Source organism: Macaca fascicularis, chromosome 8 (genome assembly GCF_037993035.2).
Source record: "Macaca fascicularis isolate 582-1 chromosome 8, T2T-MFA8v1.1".
Taxonomy (NCBI): Eukaryota; Metazoa; Chordata; class Mammalia; order Primates; family Cercopithecidae; genus Macaca; species Macaca fascicularis.
In genome coordinates, this window is record NC_088382.1 from 107,549,257 (window position 1) to 107,572,643 (window position 23,387).

Below are 23,387 nucleotides of genomic sequence, written 5' to 3' on the forward strand. Positions count from 1 at the left end.
GTTTCTTTCACTTAGCATACCATGGGGCCAGGGAAGTTTTTTCTTTTGTTTTCTTTTTCTTTTCTTTTTCCCTGCTCCAGCTCAAAGGATGGGGCTGGGTAATCTTTAGATGAGTCGGGGGAAGGCCTCAATGAGAAGGTGACTCTTCTTCACATACCTAAAGGCAGTGACAGGATAAGGCACCAGAGTAACGTTGCAGGCAGAGAGAACAGCAGGCAGGAATATGCATGAATTGTTCAGTACAGCAGGGAGGCCAGTGTGGTTCTTTCTGAGTGAGTGAGGGGACCACAGTAGGAGAGGAGATCAGAGAAGTAACAAGCGGGCCTTTAGTGGGGCCATTGAAACAGCTTAGGATTTTCTCTGAGAGAGATGGGAGCCATTGGTAAGGGAATTACATGATTTCACTTTTTTTTTTTTGAGATGGGGTCTCGGTCTGTTGCCCAGGCTGGAGTGCAGTGGTACAATCTTGGCTCACTGCAACCTCCGCCTCCCAGGTTCAAAGGATTTTCCCACCTCAGCCTCCCCAGTAGCTGGGACCACAGGGGCGTGCCACTACGCCCGGCTAATTTTTGTATTTTTGGATAGAGACGGGGTTTCGTCATGTTGGCTGGTCTCGAACTCCTGACCTCAGGTGATCCGCCTGCCTTGGCCTCCCAAAGTGCTTGGATTACAGGTATGAGCCACCGTGCCTGGCTGATTTGGTTTTTAAAGAATCACTTCTGCTGCTGAATTGGGAACAGTCTGCAGAGAGGCAAAGGCAAGCAGTGCTTAGGAGGCTAATGCCGTTGTCCAGGGGCAGGATGATGGTAGGGTTGAGGAATCTCTGGAGTGTAACAAACACTAAGAATTATTTTATTTTGTGGCAAATGTCCTAAAGCTTTCTTGAACAGTACCAGGTTGCTGGCAATGTATAGAGACAGCCTACAGAGTACCCTGCGGTTTTAGCAAGGGAACATTCATGTAATATAAAGGCATGCAGGTTGTACGCTTGTATAGTTGTGTGTATATTGGTTGTTTCCTGTAGCAAAATCATGAAGACTGTGAGTTCTAGAGTTAGAGTCCCTAGACTCAAATCATGGCTCCACCAGTTACTAACTGTGTGACCTTGGGCAAATAAATTACCCTAACTTCTCTGAGCCTCATTTTTCCCTCTAGTAAAATGGGGACAGTGTGTTGCTGTGAGGAGTAATGCGTTAGCGCGTGTACAACATTTAGCATTGTACTGATATATAACCATGGCTCAATAAAATGGTAGCTCTCATTATGGATATGGATATAACCATTTGTAAAGGTCAAGGAACGTCTCTATTTAACTTATTTTATTTATTTATTAATTTTTTGAGACAGAGTCTAGCTCTGTTGCCCATGTTGAAGTGCAAGGGTGCGACCTTGGCTCACTGCAACCTCCACCTCCTGCGTTCAAGCAATTCTCCTGCCTCAGCCTCCGGAGTAGCTGGCATTACAGGCATGCGCCACCAGACCCAGCTAATTTTTTGTGTGTGTGTTTTCGGTAGAGACAGGGTTTCATCATATTGGCCAGGCTGCTCTCGAACTCCTGACCTCCAGTGATCCGCCCGCCTCAACCTCCCAAAGTGCTGGGATTACATGTGTGAACTAATTAACTTAGTTTATTTAGAGCCATAGCATACTGGAGCTGAAAAAGAACTAAGACACTTCGTTTAGTCCAACGCTCTCATTTTACAGGGGAGAATGAAAACTAGAGATAGAAAGTTATATAGCCAAAATAAAATCAAATAAAGTTATGGGCCAGATGCGGTGGCCCACGCCTGTAATCCCAGCACTTTGGGAGTCCGAGGCAGGTGGATCATGAGGTCAAGATATCGAGACCATCCTGGCCAACATGGTAAAGCCCCATCTGTACTAAAAATTCAAAAATTAGCTGGGCGTGGTGGCGTGTGCCTGTAATCCCAGCTACTCGGGAGGCTGAGGCAGGAGAATCGCTTGAACCTGGGAGGCGGAGGTTGGAGTGAGCCAAGATCACACCACTGTACTCCAACCTGGTAACAGAGTGAGACTCCATCTCAAAAAATAAAATAAAATAAAATAAAAATAAGGTTATGCGACCAGTGTCACCTAGCTGGTAGCAGAGTGGGGACCGGAACACAGGTCTCTGGACTCCCAGTCTGGTACTTTCTCTGCTATGCCACATTGCTTCCATATAACCCTTAGTGCAACACCAGGTGAGAATAATAATAATAACAATAAAGGCTTATTTGACTCTTACTTTGTGCCAGGCACTATTCTAAGTACACATATTTGCTCATTTTATCCTCATGACGACCCTATGAGGCAGGTACAATTATTGTCCCCATCTTGTGGAAGAGGAAACTGAGGGTGAGAGGGATAAAGCCACTTGCCCAGGGTGTAGAATGAGTGTGGTTTGGGAGACATGGGCAGGAGGCTGCTGCCCCATTACACTGCACAACCTGCTACTCCCTTTATGTAACAGGGAAATTGAATCCAGTCTTTCAAGTCCTTTTTCAGCCTTCAAATTTGCAGACCCTAAATGCTTTTCTATTATCGGGTCTTGAAGAAATACCTTTCCACTTCATTAAAACTGCTATCTTTTCAGCTAGTCTTCATCTTTAATGATCATCTACAAGAAAGACTATTTGCAGAAGAGCCTAGAAACCAAGTCACCAAGCCTGTGAGAGATTCCTGAAATGTTATTTCTAGCTTCCATAGCAACCCTACATAGGGCGTTAAGCTTAATGGAGTCAGCGAGAGCAGCTGGAGCTGGGCATTGAAGCGCTGAGAGCGCTGAGGAAACAAATCGTTGGCTCAATAGTTTTCCTTTTGTGTAATATACTGTCCCAGTGTGTTTAGGGAGTTACGACTTCTGCCAAGTTAAGTAAGAATGGAGGAAATGAAGCATTCTATCAAAGTGTACAGTGTTTCCAAGCAGATCAGAGGATGAGTACATGTCTACCTCTAGGGGAGTCTCTGCAGAGACGTAGGGGTGGGGAGGAGAGGCAGCTCCACTTTCCCCAACTTTGGGTGACTAGGCCTTCAGGTGAGCTTTGTGAGGACTGAGCATGCCCGGTTGCATTTTCTGTTCCAACCCGTTTGCCGACTTCAGCAGAGAGTGGGGGTGCTGCGTGAGCGAGGCATCAAAGAGGCCGAGATGCTGAGGATGACAGAGGCAGCGATGCTGAGACTGACGGAGCCACTAGGGCCAGTGCAGGAAACGGAGCTCACTAGGTATTTCAGGAAGAAAAAGGTTTAACCTAGGGAATTCGGTTATATAGTTGTTGGAAGGGCTGGAGGAGTGGGAGCCCAGGGACCACCACGCAAGAGCACCTCACTGGGATCAGGATGCTGCTGCCACCAGAACTGACATCTGTGCAGCTCCTGAGCAGACACCAGAATACAGCCTGGCTTCTGCAACTAACTGGCTTTCTAAAATCTCGCTTGCCGGCACAGCCAGCATCCACCCCGCTTCATCCTTTATGAATGTATAGAATTGGGGTTCCCCAGTTCTTACCCAGAACCCTAGCTGCCTGCAACATAGTCTGGGAAATACTGGTTTTGTCATTTTCGCTTCTGCAACACTGGAAGACTCATAGGGAGAGGTGGGAGTTCATGCCAAGTGCCAATTGACAGCAATCAATGATTTTTTTTTTTTTTTTTTGAGATGGAGTCTCGCTCTGTTGCCCGGGTTGGAGTACAGCGGCGCGATCTTGGCTCACTGCAGCCTCTGCCTCCCGGGTTCAAGTGATTCTCTTGCCTCAGCCTCCCAAGTAGCTGGGATTATAGGTGCACACCACCACACCTAGCTAATTTTTGTATTTTTAGTAGAGACAGGGTTTTACCATGTTGGTCAGGCTGGTCTCGAACTCCTGACCTCAGGTGATCCGCCTTCCTCAGCTTCTCAAAGTGCTGGGATTACAGGTATAAGCCACTGCACCCTGCCAATTTGTTTTCTTTTTTTTGAGACGGAGTCTCACTGTGTCACCCAGGCTGGATTGCAGTGGTACAATCTTGGCTCACTGCAACCTCTGCCTCTCGGGTTCAAGCAATTCTCCTGCCTTAGTCTCCCAGGTAGCTGGGACTACAGGCACGTGCCACCATGCCTGGCTAATTTTTGTATTTTTAGTAGAGATGGGGTTTTGCCATGTTGGCCAGGCTGGCCTCGAACTCCTGACCTCAGCTGATCCACCTGCCTTGGCCTTCCAAAGTGCTGGGATTACAGGCATGGGCCACCTCGCCCAGCCTGATGTTTATTTCATTTGAAATTTGGATTAAGTAGGTAGAGGAGTTGAACACCAAATAGGGATGAGTTGAAAGGACCCATCGTTGACCTAAACTATTTGATCCACCACCTGAAAGTCCTTTGGGATTAAGTCTAGGGCTAGATAACAGAGGGGCAGAAACTCAGCTCCCAGAGACAAAGGAGCAGCCTTAACGTTCGTTCCTCTGGTGCCTTCTCTATTAATATATACATAAGGAAACATTAATTTACACCTGAGAGTAGGCTGGGAACTTGGATGGGAGGGGAAACAGGGTTGGGGGGCAGGCCTGGAGAGATTGGCTTTGGGCTGAGCCATAGATAGAGAAGACTGAAGTCTGGGCTGAGTCAGGAACCCTTAGAATAAGCCTAAAGTAGGCCAGGCGCGGTGGCTCAAGCCTGTAATCCCAGCACTTTGGGTGGATCATGAGGTCAGGAGATCGAGACCATCCTGGCTAACACGGTGAAACCCCGTCTCTACTAAAAAATACAAAAAACTAGCCGGGCGAGGTGGCGGGCGCCTGTAGTCCCAGCTACTCGGGAGGCTGAGGCAGGAGAATGGCGTGAACCTGGGAGACGGAGCTTGCAGTGAGCCGAGATCTGTCCACTGCACTCCAGCCTGGGCAACAGAGCGAGACTCCGTCTCAAAAAAAAAAAAAAAAAAAAAAAGAATAAGCCTAAAGTAGGAAGGGCACGTCTAAAACCCTTCAATGCTCCTCATTTCTCCTAATGAAATCCAGACCTTTTATTTTTCTGGGAACAAGTTCTTGCTCTGTTGCCCAAGCTGGAGAGCAGTGGCACAATAATGGCTCACTGCAGCCTCACCCTCCAGGGCTCAAGGGATCCTCCTGCTTCAGCCTCCCATGTAGCCGGGACTATAGGCCTGCACCATTACACCCGGCTACTTTTTTTTTTTTTTTTTTTTAATCTTTTGTAGAGACAGGGTCTCAAACTCCTGAGCTCAAGTGATCCTCTTGCCTCAGCCTCCCAAAGTGCTGAGATTATAGATATGAGCCACTGTGCCCTGCCTGAAGTCCAGACTTCTTATGCAGGAGGCACATGCCGTCCACCCACATGGCCCTGTCTTCCCCAACTTGTCCTTTAGGACCCAGCCTTGCCACATCACCTGTGGTTACCTGGGTGCGTGTGCATCCCACTCTGTTCTGGCCTCCAGCCTTTGCATATGCTGCCTTTTTACCTAAATGCACACCTCAACTTGTTGCCTGGTCAACACCTGCTCACCTTATAATAACATCATCCTATTATAATATTCATCACCTTGACCAGGGATCCTCCCCCACCCTCTATCTTGGGACAGGTGATCTACTCCAGGCTCTAGTCACTCGTGCTTTTGTTGTTGTTGTTGTTTTGCTTTTTGTTTTTAGAGACAGAGTCCCTCTCTGTTGCCCAGGCTAAAGTGCAGCAGTGTAATCATAGCTCACTACAACCTTGACCTCTTGGGCTCAAGCGATCCTCCTGCCTCAGCCTCCCAAGTAACTGGGACTACAGGTGCATGCCATCATGCTTGGCTTATTAAAAAACTTTTTTTTTTTTTTTGTAGTGATGTGGTCTCACCATGTTGCCCAGGCTGGTCTCTAACTGCTGGGCTTAGGCAGTCCTCCTGCCTTAGCCACCCAAAGTGCTGGGACTATAGGTGTGAGCCATTGTGCCTGGCCTGCTCATGTTTTTTATGAATCTTAATGAATCTGTCTTCTCTGCAGGGTTATACGCTCCTCCCAGGCTGAGACTGGTTCTCATACTCTATCCCTAGCACCCAGCACAAAGAGGGGATTCCTGCAATGTTTGTACAACTCAACCAAACCAAAATGATGATAGAATTGTCTCCAAAGACAAACTTTGCCTTTGCTGGCACAGGGGTGTGGAACCTTGTGCCCTGTTGTCTAAGTAGCCCCTTCCTCCTTGCATACCTGCCCCTCCTCCCCTCCTCCTTCCAGGGAAAGGTCCTGAGGCACTGTTTTGGGACCTCCACCTCCTTCCTCTCCTGTCTTGCAGCCCAGCCCTGCATTGCTATTCACAGGTCTCTCTGCTCTGCTCTGGCTTTCACTTGCTGAATTCTCAGAAAGCAGATGAAGCAATTTATTCAGTTAAAGTGCTCCTGTGGGTCAAATGCCAGTTTGTTTTTTAAAACCTGCCTATGCTGCCGGGCACGGTGGCTCAAGCCTGTAATCCCAGCACTTTGGGAGGCTGAGACGGGCGGATCACAAGGTCAGGAGATCGAGACCATCCTGGCTAACACGGTGAAACCCCGTCTCTACTAAAAAATACAAAAAACTAGCCGGGCGAGGTGGCGGGCGCCTGTGGTCCCAGCTACTCCGGAGGCTGAGGCAGGAGAATGGCGTAAACCCGGGAGGCGGAGCTTGCAGTGAGCTGAGATCCAGCCACTGCACTCCAGCCTGGGCGACAGAGCCAGACTCAGTCTCAAAAAAAAAAAACAAAACCTGCCTATGCTGCTTTTTACTTTGCAGAGAGCAGAAATAAATTGCCTGTTTTGTTTCCTGGTGCTTTCTGTACTCTCTTGTATTGAGGGATGGGGTGTGTGTGTGTGTGTGTGTGTGTGTGTGTATTACAATTTTAAGAACATATCATTTCTCAATTTGAGAAAGGAAGATAGTGAGGGGGTTTGATAGAGAATATCAAAATTATTTTGTATGTATTCAGTCAGCTCATTTTTTAAAAGAAAAGATTTTAATATCACTGGCTATTGTTTTTATTTATTTTATTTTATTTTTTGAGACAGAGTCTCACTCATTTACCCAGGCTGGAGTGTAGTGGCGCAATCTTGGCTCACTGCAACCTCCACCTCCTGGATTTAAGCAATTATCATGCCTCAGCCTCCCAAGTAGCTGGAATTACAGGCACGCACTATGACACCTGGCTAATTTTTGTATTTTTAGTAGAGACGGGGTTTCACTATGTTGACCAGGCTGGTCTCGAACTCCTGGCCTCATGTGATCTGCCCACCTTGGCCTCCCAAAGTGCTGAGATTACAGGCATGAGACACCGTGCCTGGCCTGACTATTGTTTTTAATTTTAACTTTAATTTTAAGTTCAGGGGTACATGTGCAGGTTTGTTATGTAGGTAAACTCATGTGTCACGGGGACTGGTTGTACAGATTATTCCATCACCCAGGTATTAAATCTACTACCCATTAGTTATTTTGCCTGATTCTCTCCCTCCTCCTACCCTCTGATGGGCCCCAGCGTGTGTTGTTCCCCTCTATGTGTCCATGTGTTCCCATCATTTAGCTCCCACTTATAAAAACCACTATTTCACAGCTTATTTATACTTCTCTTTATCAATTAAGAAAAAGACTGTTTGTATAGCAAATTCCAAGAGAGGATGTGAGGGGCATTTTTTAGTGAGACTTGAGCAAACTACTTTACGTTGCAAGGAAATTCAGTTCATTGGAAACTTTTTCCTCCAGGACTAAACTGGGGCAGCTTTCATTTTGGCTCCCTCACAAAGAAAATTGTCCAGGGTCTGGAAACCACAGTTGTTGAACCTCATATGATGTCTCTTTTCTTTCAGCTCATGCAACATTTACTAGAGGAGACTGGTGTGATGTGGCGTGTTTTTCCTTTCCTTTTTTTTTCTTTCCATTTTGCTGGCTCGTTGGTGCACACTTCCTGAGGGCCTGAGAGGGCTGTGTTCCTAAAGGAATTTATGACAGTCAGCAGGGACAACTGAAATTTGAGCTGATGTGAACCCAGAATCCCTCAGGGCCCTGCTGGCTGGAGTCTCTGCTTTAGGGAGCATCGTCGCTACCCAGAGATGCACACCCATTCCCCAGCACCTTCATAAAACAACAACAAAAACTTGTCACGGCATTGCCAAGCATATTTTGCATAAAAACTACCCAGGATGGATTCTATCTCCATGGGCAGATGGAATCCATCCCGAAAGCATCTTTCTCTGCCAGCACACTCACCTCTCGCTGCTCTGCAAATGCCCTTCTGGGTAGTAGCTTGTTCAAGGGTACACAGAGCAAATCCCGCAATTCTGAAATTTCAACTTTTGTTTGTGAACGTCGGCTCTGCTCAGGAAGAACTTGTCAGAATGAAGGTTGACATTCAGCCTGTGTCTCAAGCATTCTTGAGAGAAACACACAGTGCCTGGCATCTTGAATGGCATCAGCTGCTTGCTCCCCAGCTCTCTGGGATAAGTGGGTCCATGAGAGAAAATGTACACAGCAGGGAGAAGACTGCACCAGCTCTGGCAGGACAGGGAGCCTGGCTACCCCAGCTTCCTTTTCCCGAGCCATCTGCTACTTTTCTTTTTCTGCAACTAGGCATCCAAAGCAGGGTGTATGCGGGGGAAGACCCTGGAAATCACCTCCATCTAGATGTACATTGTTGCTTTTATCCTCAGTAGTTGGTCAAGGAGTAGAGTGTATTCTCTATATATCTCTATTGGGTTCATCCCCCCTTATTCAGAAGTAGAATCTCTAGGCTGGGCATGGTGGCTCACACCTGTAATCCCAGCAATTTGGGAGACTGAGGCTGGTGGATTGTCTGAGCTCAGGAGTTCAAGACCAGCCTTGGCAACATGGCAAAACCCTGTCTCTTTCAAAACTACAAAGTCAGGTGTGGTGGTGTGTGCCTGTAGTCCCAGCTACTCGGGAGGCTAAGGTGGGAGGATTGCTTGAGCCTGGGAGGCGGAGGTTGCAGTGAGCCAAGACTGCACCACTGTACTCCAGCCTGGGTGACAGAGTGAGACCCAGTCTCAAAAGAAGAAAAACAGTTTTAAAAATATGAATTTTAAGAAAAGAAGAATCTCTAGTGACTGTTCAGTGTGATCTGAAGTTAGGGTGTTCTGCTTAAGCATAGATTGTGCCTATTGAATAATAATTCCTCTTACCCTGCCTAGCTCTACAGTCGCCTCTATACTTGTCTCAATGACCCCTGCACTGTGAGCTTCGTGAGGCCGGGGCCTGACGGTACAGCACTAACCATTGTATTTTGCCTGCGGTGCCTTCAGTACAGTGCCTTCTATGTGCCAGCCCTGAGCCAGGCATTGATGAAAGATGAGTAAGTCCAAGTCATGATCTCAAAGGTGGCTTGTAGATTGATGGGACTTGCAGGCCAGTAAATACCGTAAGTATCTGTGGGTCGACATCACGCACGTTAAGTTACTCATTCAGCTTACTGTCATCACGACCTGGTGCTGAGAAGGCACATTTGAACTCTGGTAGGTGCAGCAGGTGAATCACTGGGGCCTGAGCGATGCCTCCCAGGGCATTGGCCAGGGCAGAGGGTGAAGTGGGGACATTTGCACTTAGAGGACTGTGTCTTGAGTTGAGCTTTATCTCCTGAGTCGCATGCCAGCCTCAGCTGCCAGTCAATGTGTTATCTGGTGATGGGGAGGGTAAAGGGCTCTTCACTCTTGGACACCTACTGGGAGCAGTGGCTAAAAATGCAGGTATTAGAGTCAGACTGACTTAGGGCTTAAATCCCTGTTCTGCCCCCACTCATTAATGCCCTTACTGTGCACTTGCCACTTAACCCCTCTGAGCCTCACACAAGTGGAGGGCAACGGTGCCTATCTTCTTTATTTTCTGGATCTAATTGAATGCCAGATATATATGTCATGCACATGATCTGATAATGGAACAGAATATTTGCATCAGGAGACACAAGAGACTCCAGGATGTATGACTGCCATATTTCCAAGGCCACTCCTGGTTTGGGGGAAGAAGGTGGCAGGACCTCAGAATGGGGTGCCCTGCCACTATCTTCTTTTCTAGACCCTTGGCAGATGGTCTCTCAGGCTCACATATCCCTAGAGGGAGAGCTCTCAGAATTGTTGTGCTTAAGAATCACTTGGAGCAATTACGAATGCAGATTCCTGGGCCTTAACCCCAGATATTCTGATTCCCTGGGTCTAGGGTACAGCTGGGAATGCAGTGGTGCGATCGCAGCTCGCTGCAACCTTTGCCTCTCAAGTTCAAGCGATTCTCCTGCCTCAGCTTCCTGAGTAGCTGGGATTACAGGCGCCTGCCACCATGCCAAGCTAATTTTTGTATTTTTAGTAGAGGCAGGGTTTCACTATGTTGGCCAGGCTGGTCTCAAACTCCTGACCTCAAGTGATCCACCCACCTCGGCCTCCCAAAGTGCTGGGATTACAGGCATGAGCCACCATGCCTGGCCGTCCCCACCTGTTTCTGATGTTATCGAGCTGTCAAGTATCCCAGCTGCTACCTGTTCTTTATTGTGCCTCTGCTGACCAGCATTCCCAGCCCATTCCAGCTCATGGCAGGGTATCTGCAATCTTTCTCTTCCCTGCCCTCCCACACCCCCCACCCACAAGCTTTACCTGGAAGCTCATGTACACACCAAAGGGAATAAGCAAGGACCCAGACGGGCAGCCAGGTGCCTGGCACTAGACCAGGTACTAGGGATTCATAGGAGACACTGCATGTGGCCAGGTAGCTGCAGGAGATACTGGTGGAAGACGGTCAGACAGAGGTAAGCAGGAAGTGTTGGGGCTCAGAGGAAGGCCATTGAGGCCAGTGGAGAGTGGCCCATCAAGGAAAGGTTTTCAAAATAGATGACCACAGGCCTGAGTCTTAAGCTGAAGAGGCAGCTGAGGGCATGCCTAGCAGAGAGGGCGCTGCGTAGGGACTACAGACAGGCAGTGTGACATTGTTGGGGTATAAGGTATAGGGCAGGGAGTGGTGGGCTGGTGGAGAAGGCTGAGTTCATGAGTTCATTCTCCCCTGAACATCAGCAACCTTGCCATTAGTGACCCTTAGGATGGTGGCTTTTGAATAAATTGCTTTGATTGAATAACTCCCCGAGACTCATGGATACTGGCAGTTTATGTATTTATTTATATATTTATTTGTGAAACAGAGTTTCGCTCTGTTGCCCAGGCTGGAGTACAGTGGCGTGATCTTGGCTGACTGTAATCTCTGCCTTCTGGATTCAAGCAATTCTCCTGCCTCAGCCTCCTGAGTAGCTGGGACTACAGGAGCACACCACCATGCCTGGCTAGTTTTTGCATTTTTAGTAGAGATGGGGTTTTGCCATGCTGGTCTTGAACTCCTGACCTCAGGTGATCTGCCCACCTCAACCTCCCAAAATGCTGGGATTACAGGCAGGAGCCACTTCACCCAGCCCGATACTGGGAATTTAAAGCTGTCATTTCCAGCTCTTGGGACTCAGATCAATGAAACTCACCAAAATACTCATTCATGGGAAAGTTCTGGCAGAAAGAAGAAGATTAAGGTCCATTTTTTGTCAGGAGAGTCTCTCTCCGGAAAAGCCATTGATGAAATGACTGGGGCATAAGGTTGGGAGGAGTCTAATGGGAGTGATTGGAAAGTGACGTCTTGAGGACAAATCGGTTTCTTTTCATAAGCTCCCTCCAGTCTATGTGTGATGGGAAATTGGGGTGCTGTGTCAAGAGGAATCCTGTGATTGAACTTTGATTCTGAGACCAGGACTGATTAGGGCTGTCAGCCACAGGTGCCAGGGCTGGGGACATGGGGGTGACATGCAAGACTTGGACTTCATCCTGGCTCCAGATTTTATCATGTGACCAGCTGTCTCCCTTTCTTTGGTTTATGCAGTTGATTTCAAACCCTACATGCAGGACTTGACATTCTTACCAATTACACTTCATCTTATTAGTTTCTACTCATTATTCCATCCCTCAGAAACCCTTTCTGGGCCTGACTCTTACTCAGATTATTAGCAGTTCCTCCCAGCGTTGTATGCAGTGGTGTAGGGAGAACCACAAATGCCTCCAGAATTTGCAAAAATGTTCGGAAAATGTTACCAAGTGGGAAAAGATTTGCTAATGAGTTCACAATATGTCTTAGACCCATTAAGTAATCCAGGGTGTCTCCCTAATACAGTAGAAGCAAGTTTTCAGAATATTCCCCAGCGGTTTTTTCAGAAAATGTGAATAGAGCACGACTGAGTCAAAGAAAGCTCTAGCTCATCAACTGCCTTCTGCAGTGTCAGGCCTGATGCAATGCCGCAGCTGGCGACTGACTAATAAGGGAATTGGAGAGGGGAGAATTGATTATTTCCTGGCCAAGGACCATGGTGCCTTAATCAAGTGCCCTAAATGCAGGGGACTGCAGGGGAAGTCGCACTGGGGTACAAAACAAATACAGTCTAAATTACATCTGAAATAGCCTTTCAGTTGTCCTTAAGTACTGAGAGCTGGTCACAGTCTGGAGGCACACAGGGACAGAAGCACCTGAGGAGGCTCAGGGGTTGCATCTTGGGTGTCTGTGGACATGCTCTTGCGGGAGCACAGTGGTGGATGGGATCCCAGTGCTGTGTCGCATGGTCATCTTTGCTCTCAGTCCATCTGTCTCTCTGTCTGTCTTTGACAAGCTCATGTAGTTCAAGTCTCATAAATCAAATGCTTATAGCCGGGGTTCCCAAGCCCCAAGCTGTGGACCGATATCAGTCCGTGGCCTGTTAGGAACCAGGCTGCACAGCAGGAAGTGAACGGCAGGCGATCATTACCACCCGAGCTCCACCTCCTATGAGATCAGTGGCGACATTCCATTCTCATACGAGCGCAAACCCTATTGTGAACTGTGCATGTGAGGAATCTAGGTTGCGCACTCCTTATGAGAATCTAAATAATGCCTGATGATCTGAGGTGAAACAGTCCCCCTCTTCCCCACTCTGTCCCTGGAAAATTTGTCTTCCATGAAACCAGTCCCTGGTACCAAAAAGGTTGGGGACTGCTGGCTTATTGGATGCAATTTCCTTGTATTCTGATGTGCTAGTTTTATATTCTTATGGTGGAGGATCCATACCACTTTCACGGTTTGATGAGAATATCTCTTCCAATCTTTCTATTTGTTTTGCTCTGACCCCATGCCCACCTGTCAGCCCTCCGTCATGAATGTGGTTTTACCTGGAAGCTCATGTGCCGACCCTTCACATGGCCAGCCTTGTCTGCCTGCCCTTATTTCTCACTGAAAAAGAATGTTAGCCCTTATAGTCAGACAGTGTCTCATATGATTAGCTAGTTTACCTCTATTCATTTTTTCAGACATGCTTAAAATTGAGTATTTCAATCTTTGTTGCAGAGCACCAGGCTCTAAGACCAGGTTGGTAGAAGGATTCTATTTCATGTGCCAGTTCTGACAGATTGTTTACTGGTACTTGAAGTGCCACGTTGAAAGGATCCAGACTGAGGGGGACAGGGCCAGAATTGATGAACAATATCTGCCAGGGACTGAAGAAAAAGGCATTGCTAAGCTTGCCTTAGAGCCTGAAATAGTCAAACATTCCCTCTCCTTCTCTACCAAGAGATAGTCAACCACTCCCTCACTGTCCTTCTCTCTCAGCTCGTATCATTAGAGACCTCCTTCCAGACTGGCTTGATATGTTTATATTTATCAACAACAGCACACTGTATCTTTTTGGTCTGCCTGCTTCATGTATCCCATTATTATTTGTGTCCCTTTCACAGTCAGAAGTCTTTTCCTTCCTTTGTATCCCCAGGGCCTGACATACAATAGGTATGTTGAATGACTGGCTCTACGTAACAGTTCTACCTAATTGTTCTGCATACAGGGAATCTGCCTCATTAGGCTCAGTCATTTGCCTCACTGAGATCCATACTACAGAGTTCCCTGGATCCTTTTGATCTGTGCCATCTAGGAATAAAACATGCATTTTTGCACACCCCCTTTTTTTTTCTTCCTTAAACTCCTGCTGGCTCATTATGATCATGGCTTGCTGTCTCTCTCTCTCTCTGTTCTTCTCTCATCATAAAACAGCTTTTTCTCCCCAGTGTCCCTTTGAAACTCTTGGTGAGCTAGTTTTTTCTCTGTCCCTTTAGGAAATTTTAATCATGTTTTTAATCATGCTTCATAGTGTTTTGGGTCACCCTTAGGTAATTTTTAAAATCCTCTGGTTATTCCTAGTTCAAAGAACAGTTTTAGCTCTTGGCTTACTGCTGCTCTGTCCAGCATTACCCTTGTCATAATTGTTGGTGATTTCAATATCCACATGGATCATGAATCATCCTTTAATAGCTTTGAGATTCTTTTCTCCAATATTCTGGTCTTCCACCAGATCTCAACCACTCACTTCTCTCTCTCTCTCTCTCTTTTATTTTCAAGATGGAGCCTCGCTTTGTTGTCCAGATTGGAGTGTAGTGGCACAATCTCAGCTCACTGCTACGTCTAGCCTCCCAGGTTCAAGCGAGTCTCCTGCCTCAGCCTCCCAAGTAGCTGGGCTAACAGGTGCCCACCACCACGCCTAGCTAATATTTGTATTTTTAGTAGAGATGGTGTTTCACCATATTGGCCAGGCTGATCTCGAACTCCTAACCTCAAGTGATCCACCCACCTTGGCCTCCCAAAGTGCTGGGATTACAGGCATGAGCTACTGTTCCCAGCTAGATTTCAGCCACATTCTTATCTTGACCGTGTAATTACAGTAACTTTAATCCTGCCATAATCTCAGTTTAAACCTATCTTCCCAGCTTACCCCTACTAGTATTCCAGCTCCAACAATTCTGTGACCTTATCTGGACTTTCAGTTAATTGCTCCTGCTATTTTTTCACTGTCTTTCACCTCGATTCCTCTATTTCCTGCTTCCCCAGCTTTAATTCCATAGGGAATCACTGTCAACTACCTTTGCCCCTTTCCTGATTCATCATTCTCGTTTGGCTACATGATAACCCTGGTTACATTCAACTTTTGCCAGCCTTCCCCCATATCTGTGTAGCTGAGTGTGGCTGCAGCAAAACATGCAACCACGTGGATTGGTCTCATGTGAATTTCATAACTGCAGCCTTCACGTAGGCCTTTAATGCAGCCTGGAAATCATACTCTAGTTCCCTAATCCCTTCACTCTTCCACTGTCCTAGAAACTGTTACAGTTTTTTTCACTTGTATTATTACATTTTTCACGGTTCTCTTGTTAAGTGCCCACAAACCATCTGCTCGTGGGAACTTTGCTGGGAATTGATATGGAACATCACATTTTCTGAAATCAATTTTCCTGGGTGTTTGACTATTGTGCAGACTATAGTCCTTCTATTCCCCACAGCCCTTCAAAGATTGGTGACCTCTCTCTCTCCATCACACCTATCCCATCCTTCATTCTCCCCCTGACCCTTGCTCCTACTGAGCTCTCCATAAGCGCTTGTCAAGGAGTGAGAATGGAAACCACCCACGGCTTGATTTGCTGGGCTGCTGCTATCCAGGGAGGCAAGCATCTGTTTTCATCATATTATTAGTTTTTTTTTTTTTTAAGCACTTGGCAGGAGGTAGGCAAGTTTGGGCCATTGCTCTCAGGCCCTGAGTCCAGGCAAGGAAAGAACTGACCCCAGAAAGCCAGTGTAGCCCTGGTGCATCTTGCATATTCTGGAAATGGCAGATCTAAAAGGACAAAATCCTTTCATATTCATCATGAGTATAGCTTGGTGGTTAAGAGTGCAGACTACGGAACCATCACGATGGGTTCAGATCGCAGCTCCTCTACTTCCTAGTGATAAAAGAAAAAATTCAACCAAATTAAATTTAAAGGAGTTTAACTGAGCAATGAACAGTTTGTGAATCGGGCAGCCCCCAGAATCACAGCAGATTCACAGAGACTCCAGTACAGCCACGTGGTGGGAGATTTATAGACAAAAAAAGGGAAATGACGTACAGAAATCAAAAGTGAGGTACACAACGGGTGGATTGGCTACAGGCTGGCGTTTTTCTTATTTGAACACAATTTGAACACTCAGCAGTGTATGAACGGTTGAAATACGGCCGCTGGGATTGGCCAAGACTCAGCTATTGTTACAGATGCATACTCCTAAGTTAGGTTTTCAATCTTGTCTGCTTACTAATCTTGGTTGCAGTTTTTCCACAAAGACTGAAATATAGAAGCATGGAGTCATTCTCAGGCCATATTTGGTTCACTTTTACACTAGGTAGGAGAACTCAAGCAAGTTATCTCACCTCTCTAGACTCACTGTCCCCATCCATTAAAGAACAGTAACAGCACCTACTTTCTAAGGTGTGTGTGAAGAGTAAACAAGCCAACACCTGTAAAGCATTCAGAACAAGGCCTGGCGCTAATTAAGTGCTCAATAAATATTAGCTATAAATTACGATTATTTTCTCTTTTGAGTCTCACAACAGTATTGTAAGGTATTATTATCCCTATCTTGCAGAGGAAGAGACTGAGGGTCACACAGGTTAAGGAGAGGCTCAAGATCATTTGGACAGAAAGTGGCAGAGGTTGGGCTTGCATGGGATCATAGGACTCTAATACTGTTTCACTTAGGATTTCAGAGCCCCCTTTGGTCTCCAGATGAAATGATTTTACCCTTGTCATGGAGATTCATACTCATTCCTTCTCCAAATGTGTCCTAACTTCCCCAGGCAGATGGCACCAAATATTTACAGTATGATTACACGGCCTTGATTGAATTTAGCCAGAACGGGAGAGAGGCTGATTAGTGACAAGGCTGCAATCTTGAGAGGAGGAAATAGTTCTGAGGTTGCACATTGTCGTTCTGCTGGAGTAGGAATGTTGCTTAAAATTGTCCTGGCTCAGTTCCCTTTCTCTGGAAGGGTAAAAGACACTCATTTGCCCAATACATGGACTTTGGAGTCAAGCTGACAGTACTGGAAGAGCTGTTAACAGAGTCCAGATCATCACTTTATGGTTAGAGGGAGGACGTTTTATTATGGGCCCACAAACCGTCTTCCAACTGTGGCTGAAAACCCTGTCATGAGAGGCCAGAAGGAAGATCATTGTATGTTCTTCTCCCAGGCCAAGGAGACAGGATGTCCTTCATCAGAACCAATTGTCAGCATAAGAAGAACACACACCAAGGAAATCCATTTCCTGGAAACATCTCTCAACAGTTCCCATGTGGAGAATATGTGAGGCTTTTCACAGCAAATGTTTTAGAGTGTTCCCAGGTATCTGCAAAGCTCCTATCATAATAGCTGGCTGTATTGATAATTTCCTAAGGGTGCCTGCCATGAGACAATGGAAAGGGCATCAGGTCTGACCTGAGGGCCTTGCAGAGATAGAGTCAACCCTCTGGGCCTCAGTTTTCTTTTCTATAAAGTGAGTGACTTGGACTCTGTTGGGAACCCTCCACCTCTAAGAGTCTACTAGTCTATGATTCCATGAATCAAACTTCAGAAGTGGTTATGCTCCCTCATAAAATGGCAAAGATTTGGGTCCTAGAATCTCTGACTCCATTAGCAGGACCACACCTCCTCTAGAACTTTTTGGCTTCGTGTTTGTCATCATCTTTTTGAACTAACTGCTCTGATTCAATCTCTTTCACCTGACGACTTGCTTCCACCAGAATTCCATTTAATTCCACAGATGTTGAATGAAGACTTTCTGTGTTTCCAACTGCATGCCTACAAAGATAAATGAGACTGGTTTCCTAACCTTGGGGAAGTCCAGTGAGATAACAAGGTCAAGACTTTATAGAACTTCTTTTCTCCAGAGAGCTCTCTATTTCTTTGACTTGTGTGTGTCCCCACACCAGTAACATTGACTTCACCAGGGAACTTATTAGAAATGGAAACTTGCGGAATCAGAAGCTCTGGGGTTGTGGTGGTGCACTGGTCTTGCTTTTTTTTTTTTTTTTTTTTTTTTTTTTTGAGATGGAGTTCCACTCTTGTTGCCCAGGCTGGAGCGCAATAGCACGATCTTGGCTCATAGCAACCTCTGCCTTCCAGGTTCAAGTGATTCTCCTGTCTCAGCCTCCTGAATAGCTGGGATTACGGGCATGCACCACCACAACCAGCTAATTTTGTATTATTATTATTATTATTTTTAGTAGAGATGGGGTTTCTCCTTGTTGGTCAGGCTGGTCTTGAACTCCCGACCTCAGGTGATCCGCCTGCCTCGGCCTCCCAAAGTGCTGGGATTACAGGCGTGAGCCGCTGTGCACTTGGCCTGGTCTTAGTTTTTAAGAAGTCCTCTAGAGAATTGAGATGCATATTTGAGTTTGAGAACCATTGAACTAGCCCTTTCAGGGACAAGCTATGAGACTGTGGTTCTGAGCCCTCAGGGACCCAAGGAGACATTTTGAAGAAAATTCAGTTAGTTGGGCTGCCAGGACTTGGTGTTTTCAACTCAGAATTAGACCTTTCTTGGAACCTCCAACAACATTTTGAACCTTTGTGGTGTTTTTGTAAATGTGCAGGTGTTGTGGAAACTACCCATTTGTTTTGTAGGGAAAGAATCCAATTTAGCACACAATTCTCCATGGAACTTCCAGGCTTCCCTTTAAATTGATTGTGATGCTTGGATAGATACTGACACCATGACTAAGACCCATAATAAAGGCCCAATCCAAGGAGGATCCGCTACTTCCAAAGATCTCCAAAGGAAGAGAGTTCTCAGAGTGCAAGTCTTGTGTGACTTTCCCTCCCTTCAAAGGTGCCTTAATTAATATCCTTCTCCATGGCAGGGTCTAAGCCTGGCCCCTCTTTTCAGCAGATAAAGATTATTGGGTCACATTCTCTCTGCAATAAGTTCAGACATTAAGGGTGGGGCAGGTGTGGCTCTTGGAGAGGGGCCTGCCTTGGGAATGCTCTCCCTTGTCCTCCTTCCCGGGATCTGCAGATCCATCATCCACTGCCCCAATCCAGGGCTATATATAGGCTAAACCATAGGTGCCTTCATGAAAATGAGACACCCCCGCCTTTTTTTTTCTTTTTTCTGAGACGGAGTCTTGCACTGTCGCCCAGGCTGGAGTGCAGTGGCACCATCTCAGCTCACTGCAACCTCCACCTCCTGGATTCAAGCGATTCTCCTGCCTCAGCCTCCCAAGTAGCTGGGACTACAGGCACGTGCCACCATGCCTGCCTAATTTTTTGTATTTTTAGTAGAGATAGGGCTTCACAATGTTAGCCAAGATGGTCTCGATCTCCTGACCTCATGATCCACCCACCTCGGCCTCCCAAAGTGCTGGGATTACAGGCGTGAGCCACTGCACCTGGCTGAAAAGCACCCCATTAAGGTGCCTCTTAGGGTGAACTCAGCCCCTGGGACTCAGGGCTTGGCTGGATTTCAGTTCCTCTCACCTCCTTGAGCAGGTGCCTGTGTGCAGCACCAACCACACAGCCATAGCTGTAACCCTGCCCTACCCAGCCTAGGGCTGGGCACGAGTGAGGGCTGATGGAGGGGTGGGCAGGGGAGAAGCTATACATGCAGCCAGCACATGTCAGGAGTTCCCACGTACTGGATCCTTCATCACATCATTTCCTTAAATTCTTACAGCTGCCCAATGAGGTGGATAGTGGTTGCACCTCTGTATGTTTTTTTCTTTTTCTAAATTATGAAAGATTTCAAACCCTCAGTGCTCCCATGTTCTCATCTATGCAGTGGGTATGAGGCTTCTTGCTCCTTTCTCAAAAACTTGTTCTGAAAATCAAATGACACCACAGTGACAAAGTGCTCTGGAAAAAAGATGTTAAAACATCCTGCAAATGTTAGGTTTCATATAGATCTTATCGCTGAGACCTCAAAGGCTCAGTTTCTGGGTCCTCTGTTTTGAGACACTCACCCTGGACTCACCCAGCCCCCAGGGTTATGCGTGGGTATGGCAAAAGGTTGGTTTCTTGCCAGGCTACTGGTGTTTGGGGGGTGCCTCCTCTCCTAAAATCATTAGACTTGTAAGGCAGCAAGGATGAGGTGTGTGTGCAGGCACTCAGGGACGAGTCACAGTCTGGCAAGCTGGCCTGGACAGGATGACCTCACGGGCCTTTCCCACTTCTCATTTTTATGACTAGCTTCACTGTTTCATTTTGGCTTTCTCTCTCTTTCTTGCAGCTGTGGTGATTAGGATTTAGGGCAAGCATTTGGGATCCCTTTTCTAATCCCTTTCAAATCCTGATTCAGCTGCAAAGTCCGGGAAGGGAGGAGAGAACGGGGGAGGAGGGACCCACCCTGGTGAAAGGCAGTAGCTCAGAATATCCGAGAAACTCCAACAGGAATGTCCAGCCTCCACCCACTGAGGCTGGAGGCCTCTCATCTCATCCAATATCATCCTAACGCTAGAAACACAAAAGGGATGAGTTTGTCTATGGACTCAAACCTTTTACAGCCTTCTTGCTTAGATGCTTAAGGCATAAATATGGTAGTCATGGTGGTAAGGGAAAGACTTAACATTTGCCTTTTTCCAATTTAACTGTGTCCTTTGTTGAAATATTTCTTAGGTCCCCTTTTCTCCATTTCCACTACTGTCCTGGGATTAGATCTGAGTCCCCCTCTCAATGAGATTAGTCCAGAAATTGTGTAGACCATCCATCTTGCAAACCACTGCCAGACTCTGTTGACTTTTCATTATGTAACTTCCCTATGGGAGAGGTGAGTTACATAACATGATGCTAAGATGCCCCTCACTGGTGGCATCATATACATAGTTCTCAGTCTGAAAGGAAAGGTCTTTTTAAACTGGCTTCAGGCCATCTCTCCAACTAATTCCTGCCTGAAACTCCTAGTATTCCCTCTACTACAAGGTCTCATCGCTTATTCTGTTACCCACCACACTCATTCCATCTTGGGCTTTGGTTCATGTGATCCGCTCCATGTGCGCCTTCTCTCTAATCTAATCACCATGCACCCGTAAGGTCAGCTAATGTCCCATCTCCTTGACCCCAGCCCATTCATATCCCTATTCTCTTAGCAGCTATTGTCAGGACCACACAGTTTTCATGACAGTTATTCTTTCATGGTTTTATTAGTTAAGTCTCCCCAGGTAGACTGGAAGCTCCTTAACTTTGGACCCTGTCCTAAGCTTCTGTTATATTCTCTGCAGTGCCCAGCCAAGCTTATGTGTCATGCGGTAAAGAATAAAATAATTTTGACCCTGATCAGGTATTTGGTTACATAAAAACTGCATTGGCGACTTTCTGGAAACTAACATGTTGATTTATCTTGCAAAAAGGATTGCTATCTGATTATAGCCAGTAGTCATGATCTTCCAGCCATGCACAAATATAACCTTATACTTCCATGAGTGGGGAGGAAAATTGATGAAGACTGGAGGTTTCAAAGGTGATCATCAGCCCCAGGATTTCCAACAACAGCTGGTCTGCACTGGGTCCTTAACTCTCTTTTAATGTTTTTATATTCGTATTTATATATTTTTTTAATGCAATCTTGCTCTTGTCGCCCAGGCTGGAGTTCAATGGTGCTATCTCAGCTCACTGCAACCTCGGCTTCCCGGGTTCAAGTGATTCTCCTGCCTCCGCCTCTCGAGTAGCTGGGAATGCAGGTGCCCGCCACCACACCAGGCTAATTTTTGTGTTTTTAGTAGAGACAGGGTTTTACAGTGTTGACCAGGCTGGTCTTGAACTCCTGACCTCAGGTGATCCACCTGCCTCCCAAAGTGTTGGGATTACAGGTGTGAGCCACCACGTCTGGCCTCTCTTCTAATGTATTTGACCACTCCTTTTTCCCCAGAGAGCTCCTGTGAGAACAAGCGGGCAGACCTGGTTTTCATCATTGACAGCTCCCGCAGTGTCAACACCCATGACTATGCAAAGGTCAAGGAGTTCCTCATGGACATCTTGCAATTCTTGGACATTGGTCCTGATGTCACCCGAGTGGGCCTGCTCCAATATGGCAGCACTGTCAAGAATGAGTTCTCCCTCAAGACCTTCAAGAGGAAGTCCGAGGTGGAGCGTGCTGTCAAGAGGATGCGGCATCTGTCCACGGGCACCATGACGGGGCTGGCCATCCAGTATGCCCTGAACATCGCATTCTCAGAAGCAGAGGGGGCCCGGCCCCTGAGGGAGAATGTACCACGGGTCATAATGATTGTGACGGACGGCAGACCTCAGGACTCCGTGGCCGAGGTGGCTGCTAAGGCACGGGACACGGGCATCCTAATCTTTGCCATTGGTGTGGGCCAGGTAGACTTCAACACCTTGAAGGCCATTGGGAGTGAGCCCCATGAGGACCATGTCTTCCTGGTGGCCAATTTCAGCCAGATTGAGACGCTGACCTCCGTGTTCCAGAGGAAGTTGTGCAGTAAGTCCTGCTCCTCTGTCACTCTTCTAGATAAACCATTAGAATTCATTCATTCATCTTCAGGTGTTCATTCTCTGTTACCATGTCCCAGATACTGCGCTGGCAATGGGTTTTCAACAAAGGCCAAGATAAACACAATGTGCTCCAGGGGCTTACACTTTGACCAAGGAGACACTCTTTTTCTTTTTCCTTTTGAGACAGAGTCTTGCTCTGTCACCCAGGCTGGAGTGCAGTGGTGCGATCTCAGCTCACTGCAAGTTCCGCCTCCCGGGTTCACGGCATTCTCCTGCCTCAGCCTCCCGAGTAGCTGGGACTACAGGTACCCACCACCATGCCCGGCTAATTTTTTGTATTTTTAGTAGAGATGGGGTTTCACCGTGTTAGCCAGGATGGTCTCGATCTCCTGACCTTGTGATCCACCCGCCTCAGCCTCCCAGATTGCTGGGATTACAGCGTGAGCCGCCGCGCCCGGCTGAAGACACATATTTTTATTTATTTATCTTTCAGAGACAGGGTCTTGCTCTGTCACCCAGGCTGTAGTGCAGTGGCATGATCAAAGCTCACTGTAACCTCGAACTCCGGGGCTTAGGTGATCCTCTTGCCTTAGCCTCACAAGTAGCTGGGACTACAGGTGTGCACCACCATGCTGGCTTATTTTTTAATTATTTGTAGAGACAAGGTTTCGCCATGTTGCCCAGGCTGTTCTGAAACTCCTGGCCTCAAGTGACCCTCCTGCCTCAACCTCCCAAATGCTGGGATTATAGGCATGAGCACCCAGCTGAGACAGACATTAAATATATAATTATACAAATAAGTAACTATAGTTGTCACAGTGTAATGGAGGAAGAATTCAGGACACGATGGAGTGTACAACCCCGGGACCTGACCTAGGCCTGGGTGCTCAGGGAGATTGCCCTGGGGAAGGGACACATAAGTCCAAGCCACAGAATGAGGAACAGTAGATAGACAAAGTTTTTCTTCAGCACATGGAGCTGCCCTGGAATTCCCTAAGTTGGAATTCATGAGTTGGAGTAGGGATAGGAATGGAAAGGCAGAAAAAGTAACAATCTCTCCTTGGATGGTGTGGAATACCATGGCATTTTTGCCCCATGGTGGTGCTGG

At 46.9% G+C, this 23,387-nt stretch overlaps 1 protein-coding gene across 8 annotated transcripts in view; it reads left to right on the forward strand.

The window, feature by feature from the left end:
* The window catches only part of MATN2 (matrilin 2), a 168,735-nt gene that overhangs the window by 40,171 nt on the left and 105,177 nt on the right, over window positions 1–23,387 (forward strand). For all 8 annotated transcript variants that reach the window (XM_005563764.5, XM_005563765.5, XM_065519467.2 and 5 more), the window contains exon 3: window positions 21,696–22,265. In XM_005563764.5, coding sequence (XP_005563821.3) covers window positions 21,696–22,265 — 570 coding nt within the window. The remainder of the gene's footprint in view (window positions 1–21,695; window positions 22,266–23,387) is intronic.